Here is a 23282-nt window from a genome sequence, read left to right as displayed (position 1 = left end):
GCTACCTGTCCAGTTAGGGCATTTCTGAAAGCTGGCTCCATCTGAGCTGTCCTCTTGACCCACCATCCTGGAGACAGTGAAGCCAGGGCTGCATCTCAGGGTGCAAAGGACCCTGGGACTCTGAGCAAGGAAGGCAGACCTCGGTTGGGGCACCGGGACAAGCTGTGTGGATGCACGCCCCTTGCAGGAAGCAGCCAGGAGGAAGACCAAGTGGGGTGTGGGCTTGGTGCTGCAGAGGGGGCCTCAGGAGGACCCTCCCTGCGTCCCAGCCCCCGCCCTGTGTCCCGGCCATCCTCCCCATCCGGGGGGCTCAGGGTCTGCTCCTCCCCAGTCTCTGCAGCAGCCACCACCAGGGGAAGCTGGCCTAGAGTCCTGCCGCCCCGGGCGCCCTCACTACGGACCCCACACCACCTCAATAACTCTGCACCCCACAGCCTCTGCAGCTGCACCGCACCGTTCCTCCAGGACACACGTGCAGATACACACACGCATGCACACGCATCATGTGGGTGTTTCCTGTGCACACAGTCTGGCTGCCGGCCTCGGAGCCCACCAGACCCACGCCACACCTCACCGCCTCCACCCCCAGGTCCTACAGCTTTGTGCTGAGCCAGGCTGGACACGTCTAGATGCAAGGCTGAGGAACCCAGACACCAACATCCGTGCTCCTGGGAGTCAGCAGCTGGAATGGGACCCAGCCTGGGACCTGGGGGAGAACCCCAACGGCCCAGTATGTACAGATGCTAGTGAGCCGGGGCTTTGTGTCCACTACGCCTGCCCAGCTTGGCCTGCAGTGGGCAGCAGGGTCCTGCCAGGAGGCTGAGGGACACCTGGCTACCTCTCCCCATTGGGCTGGCCTGTCCCTCTCCTTCCCTGTCCCCAGCCCCACCATGTAGGAAAGCTTCAGCAAAGGGCCCAGGCAGGGGGGTGGGAGGTTGTGGGCGGGGGACTCCGAGGGCCAGCCATTTGAGCCTAGGAAGCTGTGAGCTGTCCTTGCAGCCCAGGGTAAGTGGTCTGCCCCCGTGCTGCCAGGGCCAGGGCAGAAAGCCACTGTTGTGGGAGCAGGGCTGGCGTGGATGCCCGTGGGGCAGGCTGGGCCCCGGGAAGGTGGGATGAGGGAGGCCGGGGGCGTCAGCCCCTCGGGATTCAGCCTCTTCAGCCTCGTGGGCAGCCAACCCTCCAGAAGGAACAGGCATCAGCCTACACCCGCCTCCAGGCTCTCTGCCCAACCTGCTCCCCTGCCCGGACCTATCTCCAATTCTTGAGCCAGCTGCTGAGGAAGCGGCGGTATGGAAGAGCCCCTCCCAAAGGAGTGCCCCCAGAAGAGCCGGCTGGCCGGGACTCAGAGGGGGTCCTAGTGCAGGGTCCCCCAGAGGTGGGTGGTGAACAGGTGGCTCCAGGAGACGCCTCTGTCCTCCCTCCACCCAGAGACGGGCTGCACGAGCACCCCCGTGCGTGGACACGGCCAGCCTCAGAGCCCAGCACTCCTGCCACATCGGCCTGGCAGCCTGACCTCTCCCAGCCCTGAGGGTTTCCTCTCCGCCCCTCGTGTGGCACTGCCCACTCCCCTGTGGACAGTGCGGGCAGGCAAGCTCTCCTAGCCTGTCACTCTCCACCTCTCCGAGTCCTGAGAGAGTGTAGTCGGGTTTGTTTCCTCCCCAGTCCCAAAGACTTCCCCTTTTAATTACAGTGTGCGGTTCACGGCGCACACACACGTAGGGCAGTAAGTGGGCCGTCTGGGTCCACACCTACATCTCACAGGTGTGAAGTGCTCTAAGTGCTGCCCAGGGCCTAACAGGCGGTGTCTCAGCCTCCCAACCAGAGACCCAGGGGCTCCCCAGCCTAGCCCTCGGGGCCCCGTGTGCAGACCAACCTCCAGTGAGGACGGGGCAGGAGGGCTCACCTCATCTGTCTGTCCTCTTGGCCAGCATCCCTGACCTCCACAACCCTGCGGCGCCCTGCAGACACAGCCCTCATCGTGACTCTGGGGTCCCCAGGGAACCGCCCGGCCCTACCTGCTACCCCTGACTGAGCAGCTCTCCTCTAGGAGGCCTGAGGGTCAAGCCTGGGCCTCCTGATGTGGCTCCCAGGGACCCACGCCAGCCTCACTCCCACCCTCACACGTGGCACTGCCAAGCACGCTGCCCTACCACTTAACATGCCGACTGCCTGCCCTGCGAGGTGGCCCCTGGGGACCCCGCCCACCACCGCCTGCCAGGAAGCGGTGGACGCAGAGGCCACAGGAGGCTAGGCTGTTTCCCCAGCCCTCCTGGGCTCTCCACTGTTTGGAGAGGAAGACCCAGGGAAGGTTGGCTCTGACCGGCTCTGGCAGAACATCCTTGTTAGGAGAAGTGGGGAGCCTCTGTTCCCTCACCCTCCATACAGAATCACAGTGCCCACTGCACAGCACAGCTGATAGGGCACAACAGCCCCTCAGTGCATGGACGGGAGACTGAGGCCCAGAGAAGGAAAGTGACTGCCCACCATGCCCAGCAGGATGAAGCCCAGGCGAGGCCAGGCAGGGGCTGCTCCAAGGGGCCTCTGCCTTGGGGTCTCCCAGGAAGGACGGAGAGGGGCTCCAGACCACTGACACCAGCCTAGAAAACACCAGAGGAGGCCGCTCCACCTGTAACAACTGTTAGACACCTGTAGACCTCTACCTGTCCCTGCAGTGAGGGATTCTGGCTGCATTCTACCTGTACTGTACTCACACAAGCGCCCTGCTGCCCGGGGCCAGCCCAGGCCGGCAGCTGGGTGGAGCCTGCAGGAGACAGGGCTTCCCCTCCTGCTCCCGCCTAGGAGGACACAGCCACAACAGTACAGCGGAGCCCGCCCCGGGAGCAGGTATTCATGTGCTGGCAGGGGCCCGTCCATTTCTCCAAACGGGCCTTGATGGCAGTCGAGGCAGGAGGCGGCCAGCGCCCCACCCCCGCGCTAACACGGCGGGAGCTGCCAGGGCGCACGTTCTAACAAGCTCCAGACGTGGGATGACTGGAATCACAAAGTATGAATTTTTATGAGCCTAATAAATCACTCCACTCTTCCTGTGCTCGCTTGATGGTTCCCAGCACTGCAGCCGGGGAAGAGCCCTGCTGCAATCAGACACCCGCCCAGGCCCCGCGACTGGGGGGAGGAGCGCAGTGAGGCGCGTGCCCACCCCTCAAACGAAGGCCCCGCCCAGCTTCGAGGCCCCGCCCAGCTCGGAGTCCCACAGTACTCCCACGCAGTACCTCCACGCAGTGCCCCCACGCAGTGCCCCGACACGGTGCCCTCACGCAGGTGGCCTTTGGGAGGGCGGTGGATACAAGCTCCTAGGCACACTCACGCAGGCACAGGGCTCTAGCAGGGGTGTGGGCGGACCCCGAGCCCTAGAGGAGGAGGGCTCTGCTCCAAGTCACTGACCAGGCCCATTCCGGGAGCCCAGCAGGGGGCCTTCAGCGCCTTCTGGAGAGGATAAGGGCAGTGGCCCGCCCAGGCCCTGGGCCTCACGCCTGCACATCAGGACAGGACAGGACAGTCTCCATGCGTCTCAGTCCTCTGCCCTCTCAGTCCTCTGCTCGCAGACCAGAAGCCCACGGAAAGCCACTCGGCACCAGCACCAGCACCAGCACCGGCCTTCCTGCAGCCAAGTCGCCCAACCCAGAGATCAGCCCCTGACAAACATTTACTGATGATCAAATCAGAGCAGCAGCCAGACAGGGCCACGCATCACCTGTGCAGCCGCCAGCACCGCGGGCCGAGGAGTGTGGGCAGCGTGTGATGACAAACAACGCTATCAGCCGCCCGTCCCGCGGCGGCCATGTTCTCTGCTGTCCCCTACTACCTGGTGTTTAATGACAACACTGTCAGCCCAAGACGGGGCGCCGCCGCCGCGGACTGTCAGGCCTATTAGAGGGAAGATTGAGACCCTGCTCTGCTCAGACTCACTCAGGCAACACGAGCCGCTGGTTCCTATAATTATTGTGTGCAAGCCATCGATCGCACACTGACACCTGACCCGTCTGTATGAAATGGGGGTAGTTTGCTCCCTGACAATCGCTATAGATTACGGGTGGTGCGTCTCCCGGACTCTTAACTGTCGCTCTACGGAACAGGAAAGGGGAGAGTGAACAACCCCCCCCCCCAGCCCTGGGCCCCACAGGCAGAAAGCCCAGCATGTCCCCAGCTCAGGAGGCAGACCCCAAAGGCAGTGGTGACAGCCTGGCAGGAAGCTGGGCGATCCAGGCAGAGCACGCAGAACAAGCGGCAGAGGACACTGGGTGAGCCCCACAGGGCAGGGGCTGGGTGCCGTGCAGACCACTCTCCTGGGCCTCCCCTTCACAGAGAAGGGACCAGGCCGGGAGCTGGCCTGTGTGCAGGTTTGTCGGGCTGTACAGTTGATGTTCACCATCCCCCAGCAGGTCTGGTGAGCTTCAGAACACACTCTGTTGACCCAGGACCCTGAAGTCAGCTCTCTCTACAGTACCCTGTCTGACCCCCAGAGCAGCTAAGACAAGCAGTGCTAGAGCCAAGTGTCCCTAATTTGTTCCACTCAGGCCCTAGTTACTTCCAATCTGCCTCCGCCAAAGCCTCTTGTGGCTCAGCAGCCCCAGTGGCCATGAGGAACCGTGTCCAGGACAGAACAGGGTGTGCAGGAACAGGTCACCACAAGCACCCAGGGCCATGAAGGTGAGGGCACACACCTGTGTGCGGCGTGTGGCCGGCACCCATCAGAGCACAGAATCAGCCCATGGCACATGGTGGGTCCCAAACTCAGCTCCAGTCTCAACTTCAGAAGACAGAGCTCATGGTGGGGGCCCTCGTCCCCTCCTCCTCCTCTCGGTCCTGGATCATAGGCTAGGCCTGCGCCCTCCTCTGCTCGGAAGCCAGCCCCTAACCTCAACGACCTTCAGGACCCCTCAGCCCTCCTGTGGCCAAGTGGATGTTGCTTCCCACCTGTGGCCCTCTGCACCCAGCGTCATGGGCATGCCGGGTGGATCCCAGCCAGGTGCATGCAGGAGTCTGACTGCTTCCCCACCAGAAGACAAGCGCCAGGCCCTGGGCCATCACTGGCTTCATGCCGACAGCTCAAGCGCTTGGCACTGCACCCCTAGGACGGAGCAATGAGGAGCAAACACTACTGCCAGGCCCCCGCCAGCTGAAGTGGGTGAATCTTCTGCCTGCTGAGATGGAGGCCCACAGAGGGGCAGCTCAGCCCTCAGCCCAGACTCAGGTGCTGGGTGGGGAGCTGCATCCCTCCCCGTCTCCTGCCCTGCAGCCCCCCTGCACCACGAGGCCCGGACTGCCCAGCCAAGCCCATCCACCAGATTCACCTCACACGGACCACACACGCGCACAAAGCCGCCTCCGCCCGGACGCAGGCTGAGGAGTGTGAGCGTGCTCTCAGCCACAGCGGCAAACAGCTGGCTGGAAGACAGGACGCAGCCCAGCTCTCAGGCGTCTGGAGGTGTCCACGAGCAGGCGGGAGCAGCACAGAGCACGGCCACAGAGCACTCACAAGCAGCACCGAGGGCACTGCAGTTCTGAGCTGTGGCCACGGATCACGGGAGGGAAGGGTCCCCTTTGGAAAAGGGGCGCGGGCTGGAGGGAACGTGCTACTCAGGTACATGCCCCTGAGGTCCCTCCAGTGCTGATCGTGTGGCCCATCCCCACCCCCACCTTCCCTCAGGGCACAGTTCACCCTGAAATGCACTTCATGACCCTTGGTATCAGCAGACCCCAAATCTCTGCAGGTGTCCCCAGTGCCTGGAACACGCATGTCCCCTTTAAACATGGTCACACCTCACACCGGGGGGACCCACAGATTCTGTCCACTGAAGTCCTGTTTCCTCAGGCTCATTGCAAACTAACTGCTTTTGACTTCCACAGGAGCTGTGCCCACAGCACTCAGCAGCCACCCAGGCAAGCCCTCAGCTCCTGCACATCTTCAGCTCTGAGGGTGTGCGCCTGGCAGTGACCCAGAGGCCACCCAGAACTGGGGACACCTTGTCCCAACGCAGTGTTGAGTACTGCAGGAGGCACTGGGGACTGTTGGCCAGGGGACCAGAAATCAGTTAACATGGTCACCTGGCCGCTCAGAACTGCCCACCTCCACGCGCCAGGCCCGACTCTGGCAGGCATCAGTGGTGCCCCCAGCCTGGGCCTGGCTCCAGCCCCACAGCCCACCAACACGCCTCCCCCTGCCCACAGCGGTTCGGGCCAGGCGGCACATGTGGGCAGCTTCCCCTCTGCGCTGATGTGTGGAGTGGGGCGTGTACTACTCCAAGGTACTCCCCAAAAGGAGGGCCATTCTTTACAAGACTTCTCGGGCCAACGGACTCCTGCCTCAGGCAGCGTCCTGTCCAGAGGTGGTGACGTCTGCTGCTCTCACAGGGCTGCAGGAGGGCACTGCACCCCCACAGCCCTGCCTCCTCAGGCCAGCTGGGGTCCCAGGAGCCCCAGTCACCGCTTCATCGCTCGGCTGCAGACGCGGAAAGTGCCGTCAGGAGAAGAACTGCGGGAGCCAGCACGGCCCTGCAGCCTGGGGCACACTGAGCAGATCGACAGCTCAGGAGCAAACCTGGAGAACCCAGAGCCTGCAGACCGACAACGGGGCGCGAGGGCCAGACAGCCCCGGAGGGTCTGCTCCAGGCCGACACACCAAGAGCGCTGGGCGGCCTGGGGTCTCCCTCTCCCCCGGGCAGGGCAGTTCCTAGGACCCTACTGCTCCCACAAACTCGAACCAGCAAGGAGGGCAGGTGTGCAAGAACCGGACCCCCGCCCAGGGCCACACTATTCATGTGCCTCCCAGCACCCTGGCTCCCACAGGGCAGCCCGACAGCATGGTGCCCACAGACAGCACGCACAGGGCTGCTCCCTCGGCCCCCTCCAGCATGGGGACAGACAAGGGACAGGACAGTCAGTGGTCTGGGCTCTGCACCCCACGGCCCCTCTCCCGCATGGCTCCAGCATGGGGACAGACAAGGGACAGGACAGACAGTGGTCTGGGCTCTGCACCCCACGGCCCCTCTCCCGCATGGCTCCAGCATGGGGACAGACAAGGGACAGGACAGACAGTGGCCTGGACTCTGCACCCCACGGGGCCTCTCTGAGCACAGCACCTTCAGATAAACTGTGGGTCTTTGCTCGGGGCTTTGTGACCCTGGGGTTCAGCCCCCGGGGGGCACAAGAGGAAGTGAGGAGCAACACCTCACTTCCAAACCCCACGGCAAGGGGACCTGCCAGCCTCCCCGAGCTGGACACCTTGTCCCAGTGCTGCGTGGATCAGGCAGTGGTACAAGTCAGGGTGCTGGTCCCAACAGGCCCTGGCCTCTGCAGACCCCTGTGCAACCCGGGCCAGAAACACTGTAAGTGCTCTGGGGCTTATCTCTAAGGCCAGTGCTCCTTCCTGCCAGGCCCAGGAGACTGACACTTAAGCAAACCAACACTAACTGGGCTCTGGCTCAGTGGTAGAGTGTCGACCCGGCGTGCAGGAGTCCCAGGTTCGATTCCCGGCCAGGGCACACAGGAGAAGCGCCCATCTGCTTCTCCACCCCTCCCCCTCTCCTTCCTCTCTGTCTCTCTCTTCCCCTCCCGCAGCCAAGGCTCCACTGGAGCAAAGTTGGCCCGGGTACTGAGGATGGCTCTGTGGCCTCTGCCTCGGGCCCTAGAATGGCTCTGGTTGCAACAGAGCGACGCCCCAGATGGGCAGAGCATCGCCCCCTGGTGGGCATGCCAGGTGGATCCCGGTCGGGCGCATGCAGGAGTCTGACTGCCTCGCAACAAAAAACTGATGATTGATGCTTCTCATCTCTCTCCGTTCCTGTCTGTCCCTATCTATCCCTCTCTCTGACTCTCTCTCTGTCCCTGAAAAAAAAATTTTTTTTTAAAACACAATAACTGGCCTGACCTGTGGTGGCGCAGTGGATAAAGCGTCGACCTGGAAATGCTGAGGTTGCCGGTTCGAAACCCTGGACTTACCTGGTCAAGGCACATATGGGAGTTGATGCTTCCAGCTCCTCCCCCCTGTCTCTCTCTCTCCTCTCTCTCTCTCTCCCTCTCTCTCCTCTCTAAAATGAATAAATAAAATAAAAATTTAAAAATTTAATTAAAAAAAAGACATTTAAAAAAATAAAAATAAAAAAACAAAAAAAAACACAGTAACTGGACACTCAGTGGTTAGAAGCTGCTGGACTTACGGTCGTTGTGTGCAACTATGGGTTTCCTCTGTAAATTCCACCAATGCCACGCATTTAGACCCAACCTTTGAACTGGAAGGCTGCCTGTGTGAGTGCTGGGCGCCCCAGGCCACACAGGGCACTCCTGCCGGCTCACGCAGGGTCCAGGGGGCTGTGGTGCTTCTCGGGCTCCTCTCGGTCCCACTCCCTCCAAGCCTGGGCTCCACCAGGAAGAGGTGCTGGCCTACTGCTGGAAGCAAGGACCCGGACAGTTATTGTCGGCTATCCTGAGGACGTCACCACCTCCTCCCATGGTCACAGAGAGAGGGGACAGGAAAGCAGGAGACCCATAAAGAGAGAGGCCCACAGAGGCGCTGTTTCCAGGTTCACACCATCTCTCCAGAGGCTCTGATAGCAAAAGGGGAGCAGTCCCCCGCAGTGTGACACATGGCCCTGCCCTCACAGGAGACCGGGCCCACAGCCCTCATGGGCCCCCTGGCAGAGCCACCACAGCACCCCAGCAGGAGCGAAGCAGTGCTCAGCTCAGACTGGGGGAAGGCCCTGCCTTGTTGCCCGTGCTGAGGGAGCTCCGTGCCCCGCCCAATTCTCACCCCTCCCCCCACACAGACTTGCTCTGTGGGACCAGCCTGCTGGCAGTGAGTGCCTGGCAGCGTAGGGAGGGAGAGTGGAGCCCGGCCCTCCCGGTGCCCACAGCCTGCCCGGCGCAAAGCCCCCACGGCCCACCTGCAGCAGCCTGCCGGGCGGTGCTCACTCCGGGGGCACATTCTCCATGCTGTCTCCCCAGCGGCTGCACATCCCATGGGGGGTGATGTCATACAGCCATGACCACCCACAATGATGACCACTCCACACAAAGTAACCAAACAGACCACCAAATCACAACCCAAAACTAAGGGGATCAGAAAACGGAGTGAGCACGGATAATGGTAACTGAGTGGTCAGACGGGGACTTTTAAAAGTGATTGATATATTCAGTGATTAGAGACAAGATTGAAAATTTTGGCAGAGACTTAAAAACTACCTTATTTTAAAAGACGATTGAAATTGCAGAATTAAAAAATAACAAACCAATAAAATCTTTTGGAAAATTTAAAAAATAAAAATAACTGAAACCAAGGCCTCACTGAATGGACTCAGCAGATTACAGGAACCTGAACAGACACTAAGTAGACTAGGAAACGGGTCGGAAGAAGCTGGCCGGTTGAAGCAGGGAGAAACAGCTATGGGAGACACAGAGGAGAGTGCAGAAAACACACAGGGTGTGGCAGGACCCCTCCCTGTGAGTGTGACTGAGCGTCCAGAGCCAGAGGCAGAGGCAGGAGGGGGACGGAGCAGTTCTGAGGACAGCCGAGCATTTTCCCAAAGTGGCAAAAACCCTCAAGCTACAGCTTCAAGAAATACCAGCAAGCTGGCAGGAGAAGTAGAGATCACACAGCTGCAGAAGGCCCAGCACAGAGAAGAGTGCCGGCCACAGCGGAGGGAGGCCGCAGGCCAGGCCCGCAGAGGGCCAGTGAGAGACCACCGGGCTGAGGGACCAGAGGCAGGGAGACGAGAGAAGGGAGGTGAGGGCGCGTCTGAGCCCACTGCAGAAAAGGCTCTGAACTCTCACAGGGACGGAGAGAAGGGAGGTGAGGGCGCGTCTGAGCCCACTGCAGAAAAGGCTCTGAACTCTCACAGGGACGGAGAGAAGGGAGGTGAGGGCGCGTCTGAGCCCACTGCAGAAAAGGCTCTGAACTCTCACAGGGACGCAGAGAAGGGAGGTGAGGGCGCGTCTGAGCCCACTGCAGAAAAGGCTCTGAACTCTCACAGGGATGGAGAGAAGGGAGGTGAGGGCGCGTCTGAGCCCACTGCAGAAAAGGCTCTGAACTCTCACAGGGATGGAGAGAAGGGAGGTGAGGGCGCGTCTGAGCCCACTGCAGAAAAGGCTCTGAACTCTCACAGGGAGACGAGAGAATGGAGGTGTGGGCATGTCTGAGCCCACTGCAGAAAAGGCTCTGAACTCTCACAGGGATGGAGAGAAGGGAGGTGAGGGCGTGTCTGAGCCCACTGCAGAAAAGGCTCTGAACTCTCACAGGGATGGAGAGAAGGGAGGTGTGAGCACGTCTGAGCCCACTGCAGAAAAGGCTCTGAACTCTCACAGGGACGGAGAGAAGGGAGGTGGGGGCGCGTCTGAGCCCACTGCAGAAAAGGCTCTGAACTCTCACAGGGATGGAGAGAAGGGAGGTGAGGGCGCGTCTGAGCCCACTGCAGAAAAGGCTCTGAACTCTCACAGGGACGGAGAGAAGGGAGGTGAGGGCGTGTCTGAGCCCACTGCAGAAAAGGCTCTGAACTCTCACAGGGACGGAGAGAAGGGAGGTGAGGGCGCGTCTGAGCCCACTGCAGAAAAGGCTCTGAACTCTCACAGGGATGGAGAGAAGGGAGGTGAGGGCGCGTCTGAGCCCACTGCAGAAAAGGCTCTGAACTCTCACAGGGATGGAGAGAAGGGAGGTGAGGGCGCGTCTGAGCCCACTGCAGAAAAGGCTCTGAACTCTCACAGGGATGGAGAGAAGGGAGGTGAGGGCGCGTCTGAGCCCACTGCAGAAAAGGCTCTGAACTCTCACAGGGATGGAGAGAAGGGAGGTGAGGGCGCGTCTGAGCCCACTGCAGAAAAGGCTCTGAACTCTCACAGGGATGGAGACTAGTCGCCATGGCTGCTGCCAGGCAGATGGAAGGGGAGCGGACCTGGGCTCCGAGCTCCTCATGCGGCCCAGGAAGCCCCAGAGGGCCATCTGCGTATTAGGAAGTCAGGAATGCGCACTCTGACCTCTGGGAGACACTACAACAGGAATGTACCTATTCAAAAGAAGGAAAGGGAAGAAACAAAGCAAGCAGAACAGCGCAGCCTCTCGTGACATGGGATTTTACACCCAAGCCCGGGGCGAGGACATGGTGTGAGCAGACCCTCGCTCTCACACAACTCCACACTGCACCTGGACTTAGAAGCCCACGATCTGCTGCACACAGAAAGGCTGGGCGTGGCCCGCGGCACCCGCACAAACACTGGGACCCTGACTGAGAGGAAACAGTGGCTACACTTGTCTCAGAGAAAGGCAACAGGGCTTTCCTGGAGATAAAAACAGACATTTTGTAACACTAAGAGACTCAATCCACCAGGGAGATACAATTCCACATTGTTTTGCATGTAGTAAAGTGACCTCAAAACAGTGAATGCAAAAATGACAAGAAATGAACCCATTCACAAGCACAGTGTAAGAGCTGAGCACATGTAGTAAAGTGACCTCAAAACAGTGAATGCAAAAATGACAAGAAATGACCCCATTCACAAGCACAGTGTAAGAGCTGAGCACATGTAGTAAAGTGACCTCAAAACAGTGCATGCAAAAATGACAAGAAATGACCCCATTCACGAGCACAGTGTAAGAGCTGAGCACATGCCTCTTCTCGGTGACTGGAAAGCAGAGTCCCTGTCCCCGATCAGTCAGCACAGGGCACATGTGAAGACCAGGACGGACACAGCTCCTGTCCAGAGCCCCACACCCGAGGGCTGGAATCCCACCCTCTCATACACAGGGCACGACACAGGCTCGGGGAACCTCACGGGACTGACCCACACCGCTGCGCACACGCTGGGCTAAGCTAGAAAGCAAAAAATGCAAATAACTTCAAAAACCACAGCTTTGAAAATGAGGCGATACCCTCCTAAATAACCCGTGGGTCAAAAAAAAATTGGGAAGAAAACAAAAATTAACTTGCAGAATACAGCTCTGATTGGGAGAAAATTTATAACCTTACAATTACATATTTTAGAAAAAATTAAGAATGAAGACCGATTGTCCCGTCACCTGGCCCTGGCACTCCGTCCAGGCTCAGGCCCACTGCCTGGTGTGGACAGCTCAGGCCCACCGCCTGGTGTGGACAGCTCAGGCCCACCGCCTGGTGTGGGCAGCTCAGGCCCCCCGCCTGGTGTGGGCAGCTCAGGCCCCCCGCCTGGTGTGGGCAGCTCAGGCCCCCCGCCTGGTGTGGGCAGCTCAGACCCACCGCCTGGTGTGGACAGCTCAGGCCCCCCGCCTGGTGTGGGCAGCTCAGGCCCCCCGCCTGGTGTGGGCAGCTCAGGCCCACTGCCTCGTGTGGACAGCTCAGGCCCCCTGCCTGGTGTGGACAGCTCAGGCCCCCCGCCTGGTGTGGACAGCTCAGACCCACTGCCTGGTGTGGGCAGTGCAGACCGGGCACAGCAGCCCCTTCCAACCTCTGCCCACTCGCTGCCGCCCAAGCACTCTCTTAGGGCCCAGGGCAGCAGAAGGGCAGTGCGGCTCTGCAGGCCTCTGACCATTCCCCTGTCTTTCACAGTCCCAGGGAACAGCACAGCGTGGGGCCAGCAGCCTGGTCCAGACCCAGACAGTAACCCTACCCAGCCCCTCCGCCTTTAAAGACAGGAAGTGAGGAGAGCCAGGCCAAAGGAAACTGAAGAGAACTGCTTCTGAAGTCCCTTTGCAAGCTGCCTGCCTCAGTTCCTCCAAGCCTCTCTCTGGGCAGAGGAGCAGGAAAGGGCAGCTCTGGCCCACCTCAGGGTCAAACTGCTGGTCTGAGTCTCAGGGCCTGGAATTCACAGCACCCCTGGCCATCCCACAGTCAAGTGTGGCCCCCAGTCCTCAAGACAGAGGCCTGTCGCCCTGGCCGGTTGGCTCAGCGGTAGAGCGTCAGCCTGGTGTGCAGGGGACCCGGGTTCGATTCCCGGCCAGGGCACATAGGAGAAGCACCCATTTGCTTCTCCACACCCCTTCCTCTCTGTCCCTCTCTTCCCCTCCCGCAGCCAAGGCTCCACTAGAGCAAAGATGGCCCGGGCGCTGGGGATGGCTCCTTGGCCTCTGCCCCAGGCACTAGAGTGGCAGCGTCGCCCCTGGTGAGCGTGCCGGGTGGATCCCGGTCGGGCGCATGCGGGAGTCTGACTGTCTCTCCCCGTTTCCAGCTTCAGAAAAATACAAAAAAAAAAAAAAAGACAGAGGCCTCTCATCAGCACCAACGTGCAGAGGAGGAAACAGGCTGAGGGGCTGATGACCTGCTAAGGTCACCAGCCACTAGCTGGATGGCCAGGCCCCTTGGCACAACTCGGGATGCCCACCGACTGAGCACCACCCAGCCTGAGGACACACATTCTGCATCTGAAACTTGGGCCTCCGTGCCCCGGCCCCATCTGCGTCCACAAAGAGCGTGCCCACTTAGCGCCTGGACGCCCTGCTGGGATTCTGTCACCCAGGACCCTCTAGAGCAGCGGTTCTCAACCTGTGGGTCGCGACCCCTACTCTAGAGAGGGCAGCCAGGCTGGCCATCAGCCCACATCAGATTCTTGCCGAGGGAGGGCCAGGGCTCACACCCCCTCCTGGGCCACCGCCTCACTGTCTGGGCTTTGCCCCTGCCCCTCCCACCTGTTCCGCTTCAGTGCCAATGCTGTGTGCACCCTGCAGCTGGTGCGAAGCCCTGGAGGAGTGGCTCAGCAGGCCACACGAGGGCACGCAGGCCCACACTCAGTGCCAACGCCCTGTGCACCCTGCAGCTGGTGCGAAGCCCTGGAGGAGTGGCTCAGCAGGCCACACGAGGGCACGCAGGCCCACCCTCAGTGCCAACGCCCTGTGCACCCTGCAGCTGGTGCGAAGCCCTGGAGGAGTGGCTCAGCAGGCCACACGAGGGCACGCAGGCCCACCCTCAGTGCCAACGCCGTGTTCAACCTGCAGCTGGTGCGAAGCCCTGGAGGAGTGGCTCAGCAGGCCACACGAGGGCACGCAGGCCCACCCTCAGTGCCAACGCCGTGTTCAACCTGCAGCTGGTGCGAAGCCCTGGAGGAGTGGCTCAGCAGGCCACACGAGGGCACGCAGGCCCACCCTCAGTGCCAACGCCCTGTGCACCCTGCAGCTGGTGCGAAGCCCTGGAGGAGTGGCTCAGCAGGCCACACGAGGGCACGCAGGCCCACCCTCAGTGCCAACGCCGTGTGCACCCTGCAGCTGGTGCGAAGCCCTGGAGGAGTGGCTCAGCAGGCCACACGAGGGCACGCAGGCCCACACTCAGTGCCAACGCCGTGTTCAACCTGCAGCTGGTGCGAAGCCCTGGAGGAGTGGCTCAGCAGGCCACACGAGGGCACGCAGGCCCACCCTCAGTGCCAACGCCCTGTGCACCCTGCAGCTGGTGCGAAGCCCTGGAGGAGTGGCTCAGCAGGCCACACGAGGGCACGCAGGCCCACCCTCAGTGCCAACGCCCTGTGCACCCTGCAGCTGGTGCGAAGCCCTGGAGGAGTGGCTCAGCAGGCCACACGAGGGCACGCAGGCCCACCCTCAGTGCCAACGCCGTGTTCAACCTGCAGCTGGTGCGAAGCCCTGGAGGAGTGGCTCAGCAGGCCACACGAGGGCACGCAGGCCCACACTCAGTGCCAACGCGTGTACACCCTGCAGCTGGTGCGAGGCCCTGGAGGAGTGGCTCAGCAGGCCACACGAGGGCACGCAGGCCCACCCTCAGGTGCACACTGCTGCCCACACCGGGAAGGCCAGGGCTGCCCAGCCTCACCCACCTCTGGGAAGAGGGTCGCCTGTACACAGTCTGGAATGGCAGTCGCTCAACGAACAGCGTGGCTCCTTGCCCTCCCTCGGCCGTCTCCTGATGGCGCTGACAGTGCTCTTGTCTGCACCGGGCAGCTCCCGGGCGGCAACACAGACACAGCCCCAGGCAGAAGGCGGGTAACCGGGAGGCCTGGCATGGAGGCAGAGCAGAAAGTCCTCCTCACACTCCAGGAGCTGATGAACCCGGGGCTGTGGCCTCCTAGAGGCCGGAGCAGAAGCAGCAGCAGCAGCAGCAGATGACCTGGGGGCCCCTGCCTGGTGCGGTCACTCTTAGCATCCGAGCAACTCCAGGTGCAGGAGAGCCAGGCCTGCCCCAGCACCAGCCCTGACCCCCGTGGTGCCCACTGAGCACTCTGCTCAGAAGTCCCCCACCTCTGGCCCTCAGGACGCCCTGCCCGCCTGGCACCTGGCCAATCTCTCTGACTGCACCCTGCCACCAAGAGTCGCATCTGTGCTGGCGGAATCCCTTTTTGTCCCCGGGTTCTCTGTGTGGGGGGCCTCAGCAGGCTGGTCCACAGGCCACAGGCCAGGACAGCACCTAGGGCATGGTGACATTCAGTGACCATCAGTTTACTAGGGGCAGAGATGGAGTAACTAAAAGCAGGACAGCATGTCCTGGGGGCCAGAGGCTCCAGTCGGGCTGCCTCCTTCCACAGCCCCTGCCTGCCAGCACTGCATTGAGCAGGAGACACTGGGGGAACCAGCACTTCTTGCTCACCAGGAACCTGCCCCAACCTCCAGTGGATCCAGACCCATGTTCTATTTTTTTTATTTTTCTGAATTGAGAAGCGGGGAGGCAGTCAGACAGACTCCCACTTGCACCAGACCAGAATCCACCCGGCATGCCCACCAAGGGGCGATGCTTTGCCTATCTGGGGCATTGATCTGTTATAACCAGGGCCATTCTAGCACCTGAGGCGGAGGCCATGGAGCCATCCTCAGCGCCTGGGCCAACTTTGCTCCAATGGAGCCTCGGCTGTGGGAAGGGAAGAGAGAGACAGAGAGGAAGGAGAGGGGGAGGGGTGGAGAAGCAGATGGGCGCTTCCCCTGTGTGCCCTGGCCGGGAATCGAATCTGGGACTTCCACACGTGGGGTAACCGCTCTACCACTGAACCAACCTGCCAGGGCCCAAGACCCACATTCTCGTGCAAGTCTGCCCTGGAGGGAGGGAGGGGCTAGGCCCAGGAGAGCTGGCGAGACGGACCCCCTGATGAGGCAACTGAAGGAAGAGCACTGGGCCAGGGCGTGGGCAGGGCTGGATGGGCAAGGAGGCCCACTTGACTCAGCAGACCAGGGCACAGTGTGACCCCTAGGCACACCACCTCCATCATCAGACACAAGGAACAGCCCAGGCTATCTCCAACCCGAGAGCCAGGCCCAGAGGAAGGGTGCTGCACAGACACCCTGGGGCCAGGCTCCAGCCATCCTGCGGACACCCCCCTCCAGGCCTCAGCTTCTCTGTATGACTCAGGTGCCCCCGCTCCGCAGATCATGGGTCCCCTAGAGACCGAGGCTGCCTGGGCATCACGCGAGCTGCGGGTGCACTCACGACTCCCACCAGCTCTTGTGGGGTAATTAATTACCACAGCCGTGACAAACGTAAAACTGGAGCCTCCAATGTGCCTGGTGATTTATGCAATACTCAAGATCGTGGTGCCTGCCTGGTGAGCCCCTAACTCAGCATTTTCTTTTTCCCTTATGAAAGCAGGACTCCAGATTTAACTACTCTCACGCCTTTTCCAGTGTCTGCCGTAGGAAAACTGAACAGCCCACCACACACGGAGAGCGTGAGGGATCACAGACCCTTCCGTGGTGGGAGGGCCAGCAGCCCCGCAAGCACCCAATGGCTCCTCCTGCGGTCTGCACAGCAGCCCAGGGAAATGATCTTGTTTGGGTCACAAATGTGCAAAGGGCAAGGCAATGCCAGCACCAGCCTAGAGGTTCCTGCCAGGCCATGCAGCCCCTCAGGAAAGCCCCAGGACAAGCACAGGATGCAGGCTGCTCCCAGGATCCTTGGAAGAAGACAGGAACACCACGAAAAAGTCTCCTGGCCTTGGCCTTGCACCCGCCCCTGCCAGGACCCAGCATGCCCTCCTGCCCTCCCACCTGCCTTCCTCATCCTCAGCTTCGGCTGGGAGCCAGGGCCCTTCCGGGGGGCTGTGGCAGAAGTGCTACTTGTCCCTGCCCACCACATTGGCCAGGAGAGAGGTCCCTGAGCTCACAACAGGCCTCCTGCTCCCCAGGAGGGCTGGGACTGGTGGCCTCGGGCTATCTCAGGAAAGGAGCACTGGCCAGTGCTGTGCGGTGCTCACGGCTGGCCAGTGCCGTGCGGTGCTCAAGGCTGGCCAGTGCCATGCGGTGCCCACGGCTGGCCAGTGCCCTGCGGTGCTCAAGGCTGGCCAGTGCCATGCGGTGCCCACGGCTGGCCAGTGCCCTGCGGTGCTCAAGGCTGGTCAGTGCCGTGCGGTGCTCACGGCTGGCCTAGGCAGGAGTGACGCCCCCACAACCAGGCTTCTCTGTTCTCACAGTACCACGTCCTGGCGTTTAGGCATGCACTCCATGACAATCGGCCTTCCAGCTCACAGTCCACTCAGCAACCTGGCCACTCTAAGGCCCCTCTGCTCCCAAGCACTCCAAAGCACCGTGGGAAAGTACCAGTGGTGAGAAAATCCCTACTTCCTGTGGGAACCCAGGACAAGGCTCCCTCCACCCACTGACCCTCCATTGCCCTGAGGCCAGTACAGGACACACGCAGGGAGGCCCAGCACCAAGCAGCAGGCTGTTGGGCTGCGTCCCCAAAGCAATGCAGCGGTGCTGCCTGGCCCACTGGACGCACCCGGTCAGAGAGATGGGGCCGGTCAGCGGCACGGAGCCTAGTCTGAGGAGGTGGGGGTTCGTGAAAGGGACAGCCCTAGTCAGTGGAATGAAAACTGCACCTTCCTATCAACACAGCCCTGCTCACACAAGCGTGAGCCCCTCACCAGGCCCGCACCCTCAGCCACCACACTGGCTCCTCTCTGTGCAGTCTGGGGCTTCCCAGAGAGGAGGGTAGACAATGGCAGCAGGACGCACCCACCCCGGTGACTTCTGGGAGCTGAGGACACCAACACTCACCAGGGCTTTTCCTTGGCAAATGATAGCAAGTGTTTCCCTCAGCTGCAGGGATCCCGTGAGCCTGGGGCCCAGGGAGTTGGGTGGGCCGCCAGCCCCATGCAGCAGACAGCAAGACTGGGTTTCCCTTCCGGCCTGGCCTGGGTGTGTGTGGGCTGGGCAGCACCCTCTCTGCATTTGGGAGCCAGGCTCAGTGGCACGCATCCGGTCTGTCACTTAGTGTGGCCCTGTGGCCCAAGGCTCGGTGTGCCACAGAGCTGGCCCTGAACCCCCGGGCCCTGCACAGAGGTGGAGCCTCCCTGGGCTGTGTGTGCTGTGAGCACCACTCACTGTATGACTAATTGCCACAATTAAATGGGTGGTAAATTGGAAACCACTTTTGAGGTCTATAAAAGGTTTTCTTCTCTCCTGCCTCCTCCAGCGTCTGTCCGCCCTCAGACCAGATCCTGCGGCCTCTCTGGGCAGCCGCAGTGTGGGAGCCCCGCCAGTCAGCAAATGTGCTCCCGGGGCCCTTTCTCAAGTGTCCTCTCTCGGTCCCCCAGCTGCCAACTGACCATCCCCAGGAAGAAAGGGAAGAGGGGAAGGCAGGAGGCATGCTGACTGCAGCAGTGGAGACCCCCACAGCCCTCTGCTCCCCCAGGAGCATAAGGTGACCCCCCGGCCTCCCCCCCAGCCAAAATCCGAGGAACCCAAAGAACCAGGCCCTTTGGAGGGCAGGGGAGCAGGGGAGCAGGGAGGGGAGCGAGGGGACAGACGGAGGAGGGAGCGCTGAGGAGGCAGCCTGGAATCTTCACAACTCAGTCCCCAGGGGGCCTGCGGCCCAGCCTGCTGAACAATGCAGTTTTGAATTCAATTAAAGCGATTATCTGTTGTGCCAAATAAATTGTGTACAGCATATATCCTGCAGCATGCTACACCTCCGGGCTCATTATTCCCTAACTGTTTCCTCCTGTTTATGCGCTCTCAAATTAAATTGCTGATAATATGCGCCAAAATAAAAAATGAGCACACCTTGTCCCAGGAAAATTGATTCTCCCTCTCCCTGAGCCGGCGATCGCCAGGTTTTATATACTCTGTTCCTGGTGATCATTAGTAATTCAATTTTCTTTTTATTAGCCCCTTATCTGCTGAGCAATATAGTGGCAGAGCTGACCTCTTTCACACGGGTAAATGTTTAAAATCTTTTCCCTGATTAATTTTGCCAGTTAAGAAAAAGAGGAGAAATGGTCCGGCTCTTAGCCATCACAATGAATAAAGCTTAATGTTGATTGTGATGAAATTTCTAATGCCAGGGAAATTGATTGAACGCGGCAATTACACTGCAACAGTAACTCAAGGGAGATGGGATCGCCTTCTCCTGGCCATAGCCTTTTGGTTATTTAAAACAATCCAATTTGCAAGGATAATTATGTATTAGTGTTTTATCTGCCACTTGAAATGAACAGGGGAGTTTCGATACCGGCCCAGCATTAGCAGGTTATTGCTGCAAATTACTTGATATCTGCTTTCTTTCACATAAAGAGGAAATTAGGCAATCAATTACTAGAAAAAGGTAAACTGAAGAATAAGAAGGGCAAGTGCGCCCTCTGCTGGCCACCAGGCACCACAGCAGGGCTGAGTGCGGAACTGGGGCTGGGCTTCTGCCACCAGCGACCACCACTGGGCTTGCTTTGCTCTGCCACCCTGGGATGGAGTCCACACTCGCCAGGGCACATAGGACGTGGCAGCCAAAGGGCAGGTGGGCAGCCAGTGCCCTGCGGCTTAACCTCATCACATTCCCCTCAGGGGGCCCCACACCCGCCCTCTTGTGGCCAGCCCGGACACAGGCCGGTGCTCAGCTCTGCCCGGCAGTCCTCGGGCAAGTGCTCAGGGGGGCAGGACAAGGAAAGGCCCTTAGCTGGGCCACCAGACAGCAGACATGGCACTGTCACGAGAGCATTAGTCCCAAGCCGAACTGCCTGGGGCCAAGCCTGCTCTGCCCAAACCCTGCTTCCTCCAGATTTCACGAGTGTCAGCCTGGGAAGCCACTGCCACCCACTCCCCAGCTGCTCAGGGCAGGAAGAGGCCACCACAGGACCAGGGGCCCTGCAGCACCACAGCGACCGCCTGCCTCCCCGGTGCCCACTCTGCACAACCCAGACCCCTACCACGGGTCCCCAGCCCACGCCAGACAGGTGCACCTCCCTCAATGTGCTGCTATCACCTCGCAGCGGGGCCACGCCCGGGACACTGCCCACACTGTTCACGAAGCAGTGACCCACGGGAGGGCGACGCCGACCCCCAGCTCAGCAGACGGTCGGCAGGAGCCCCGGAGCTCCTCCTCAAGGACTGCATGGCTGCAGGAGCCCCGGAGCTCCTCCTCAAGGACTGCATGGCTGCAGGAGCCCGGAGCTCCTCCTCAAGGACTGCATGGCTGCAGGAGCCCGGAGCTCCTCCTCAAGGACTGCATGGCTGCAGGAGCCCCGGAGCTCCTCCTCAAGGATGCATGGCTGCAGGAGCCCCGGAGCTCCTCCTCAAGGACTGCATGGCTGCAGGAGCCCGGAGCTCCTCCTCAAGGACTGCATGGCCGCAGGAGCCCGGAGCTCCTCCTCAAGGACTGCATGGCTGCAGGAGCCCGGAGCTCCTCCTCAAGGACTGCATGGCTGCAGGAGCCCCGGAGCTCCTCCTCAAGGATGCATGGCAGCCCCCTCTTATCCTCCTTCCATTCCTAACAAGAGGAAGGCAGCTGGGCCACCCGCGTGGGCCAGCTCAGGGTTTCCCAGAGCCCGCCCTCCCCAGCAGTTCCCTCCTGTCCTCATACCTTCCTTGGTGGGGAGGTGGGTCCGGCCGGGAGGCAGGCAGCACAGCCGGTGCCTGGTGACCTGCATCAGGCCCTTGGTAGGGGTCTTCTTCGGAAGGAGGCTGCTCTTCCCCCGGAGGGCCTGCCTCCGCCGTAAGCTGAACTGGCTCTTGGTGGCAGCAGGTGGAGGGCTGCTCTTCTTGTCCCCAGGAGAACTGCAGAGATAACGAGCAGGCAGCTCTCAACAGGCCCTGCCCGCGGCGGGCGACGCCCCCACCCACGCTGCCCACTCAGAGCCCAGCACCACGAAAGCACCATGGAATTGGCCCCAGGAGGCAGCCGACTGGGCCCCACAAGTGCCAGCCTTCCCTGCCCCGCCTTCTCCTCAGCAGCGGCAGCAGTGGGAGGGTCCCAGGACCCCTGCGCCAGGGAAGGTAGAGAGCTGAGGAGGGAGGCCCTGCCTTTGACCCCACCCTGCCTGCCTTTGACCCCACCCTGCCTGTCTCCTCCATCCCCCCAGGGCAAATGAGCCCCCAATGGAGCTGGGGGCGTCCGGAGGAGGAGGAGCTGCCACAGCACCCCAGCCCAGTGTGCAGGAGGCACTACTCAGAGCTCCCCTATCCACCCTCCCGAAATGGAGGAGGCTGCCATCCAGGAAAAGATGGGGTCACCAGACAGGGACAGCGGGGTCAAAGACCAAGGTCAGACAAGGACCTGTGGAGGGGCACGCTGCTGTGTCTGAGGGCAGAGGGAGGTCACCTCAAATAAGTCCCTGACCCGAGACCAAGTGCTGAGCCACGGCACCGTCTCTGAGCTTCTTCACTGTCCACAGGGTGGAAGCCAGGAGGGGGACATGGGGTCACCAGGCCACCACGGGGCAGCCTTACTCCCTGGGGGAGAGACAGGTCCTCCCGCAGGCACACTACATCCTGTTTGCTCTGCCAGTGCTGGGCCAGACACAAACCTCCTGTCCACAAACTGGGCCCAGAGGGAAGCTGCCCCAGCAGCCCTTCCCAACGGGAGAAAGGGTGGCATTGCTGCACTGGCACCTCCCTTAGGCCTGACCATGCGGTAACCAGGCAGTGACCAGGTGGCAGGTGATGCTTCCGTTCTTCCTCCCACCCCTGGCAGGCAGGCCCTCCCACGGGCTCTGCGTACCGAGGCGGGCACGTGCCAGCCCTGCCCTGCCCTGCCTGCCCACACAGGACCCCGGGGTGTGGCTGGGACACGTACTTAGCAGGCCCTCGCCTCTTGATGATCTTGGTGCGACTCTTCACTTTGTAGGCTGAGAGCCCTGGGATCTCGCTGAAGTTGGGCTTCCAGTCACTGGATCCCACTGCTGGTTTGTCCCCCGAGGGTGACCTAGATGGGACTGGAGAGAGCTGGGAGGCACGGTCCTTGCTGCCAGCCTCCGACTGCCAGCGGAAGGAGGACGATGAAGAGGCCGAGGGGCTGGAGGCCTTCCACTTGTACTTGCTGGGGTTGGTCCCAGGTGTGGAGGCCACGGCCAACTTCTTGGACTTGGCATCCACATCGGCTCTGGGCTGCAGCTTTTCCACTCGCTCTGCTGCGCCAGGGGAGGCTGCACACGCGTTCTCCGCAGCTGCTCTGGGACCGAGGGCCCTCCGAGGGGTTCGGGGGTTCTTCACCGAAGCAGCCACCCATTTGTAGTTGTTTTTCCGGAACTTGTTGGTTCGAAAGGACACAAGCAGTGAGGGCTCCCGGGCCTGCCTGGGCCCAGAAGCTGGTCTAGCTGCACCTGCCACCGAGCCAGAGGGAGCTGGCTGATTTGTGTGGCCAGCATCCACTCTCCTGTCCCTAAGGAGCTGTGTGGAACAGCTGGACACAGGGTGAGAGCCCACCTTCCCAGCTGGGGCTGTACCGCTGCGCTGGGGCAGGGTGGAAGGCAGGAAGCGTGCCTTCACAGATACTGTGCTCTCACTGAGTGTCCGCCGGGACTCTGAGGGGCTGTCACTCAAGCTGCTCATAGACTTCACCACCCGGGGCTTTCCAGCCTCCTTTCGGCAGACCAGAGGGCGGTCCTCTGCGTAGCAGGTCCCCTTGGCTCTTCCTGGCTTCAAGGGCTGCCCACCAGGGGGCTCGCCTTCACCGTCCTGAGGCCTGTGGTCACTCCAAGGTGGGTCCACGTTTTCTTCCAAAGAGCGAGAGACCCCTGCAGTGCTAGCCACGCCGGGCTTTGGTGGCGGTTTGATTTTGATGACCATGCTCTGATCTGAACTGAGCTGGACCTGCCTCTCCAGGACGTATGGCTGGGGGTCCGGACCCTGGCTGCCCCCAGCCTCAAGGGTCGGCTGCACAGCACAGTCGCCAGGCGGGTCCAAGGATGCCAGGGGCTGGTTCACAAGGGAGTACTTCTTGCGCCACGCCGGCCCCTGGCTCAGGGAGAAGCCCCTCCGGCTCGGACGAGGGTAACGAGCACTGAAGGCTCTGCTGCTATTGTAGGCTGGTGGCTGCCACCGGGAAGTGGCTGAGGGGCCCGGGCCAGGGGCATTGCCATGGAGGTTTTTGTAGTCATCAATCAAACCTACGAAGACAGAATCACAAGCTGAACCAGAGGATCAAAGTAAAATGAGCCTGACCTGTGACGGC

At 61.1% G+C, this 23282-nt stretch overlaps 1 protein-coding gene across 1 annotated transcript in view; it reads right to left on the bottom strand.

Annotated features, from left to right (window-relative positions):
- The window catches only part of ZC3H3 (zinc finger CCCH-type containing 3), a 77064-nt gene that overhangs the window by 52147 nt on the left and 1635 nt on the right, over window positions 1-23282 (bottom strand). The window contains exons 2-3 of the mRNA XM_066265470.1: window positions 21906-23217; window positions 20694-20887 (exon numbers count right to left, since the gene is read on the bottom strand). Of these exons, the coding sequence (XP_066121567.1) occupies window positions 20694-20887; window positions 21906-23217 (1506 nt within the window). The remainder of the gene's footprint in view (window positions 1-20693; window positions 20888-21905; window positions 23218-23282) is intronic.

Source organism: Saccopteryx bilineata, chromosome 3 (assembly GCF_036850765.1).
Source record: "Saccopteryx bilineata isolate mSacBil1 chromosome 3, mSacBil1_pri_phased_curated, whole genome shotgun sequence".
NCBI lineage: Eukaryota > Metazoa > Chordata > Mammalia > Chiroptera > Emballonuridae > Saccopteryx > Saccopteryx bilineata.
This window is presented reverse-complemented; position numbering and strand designations above follow the sequence as displayed.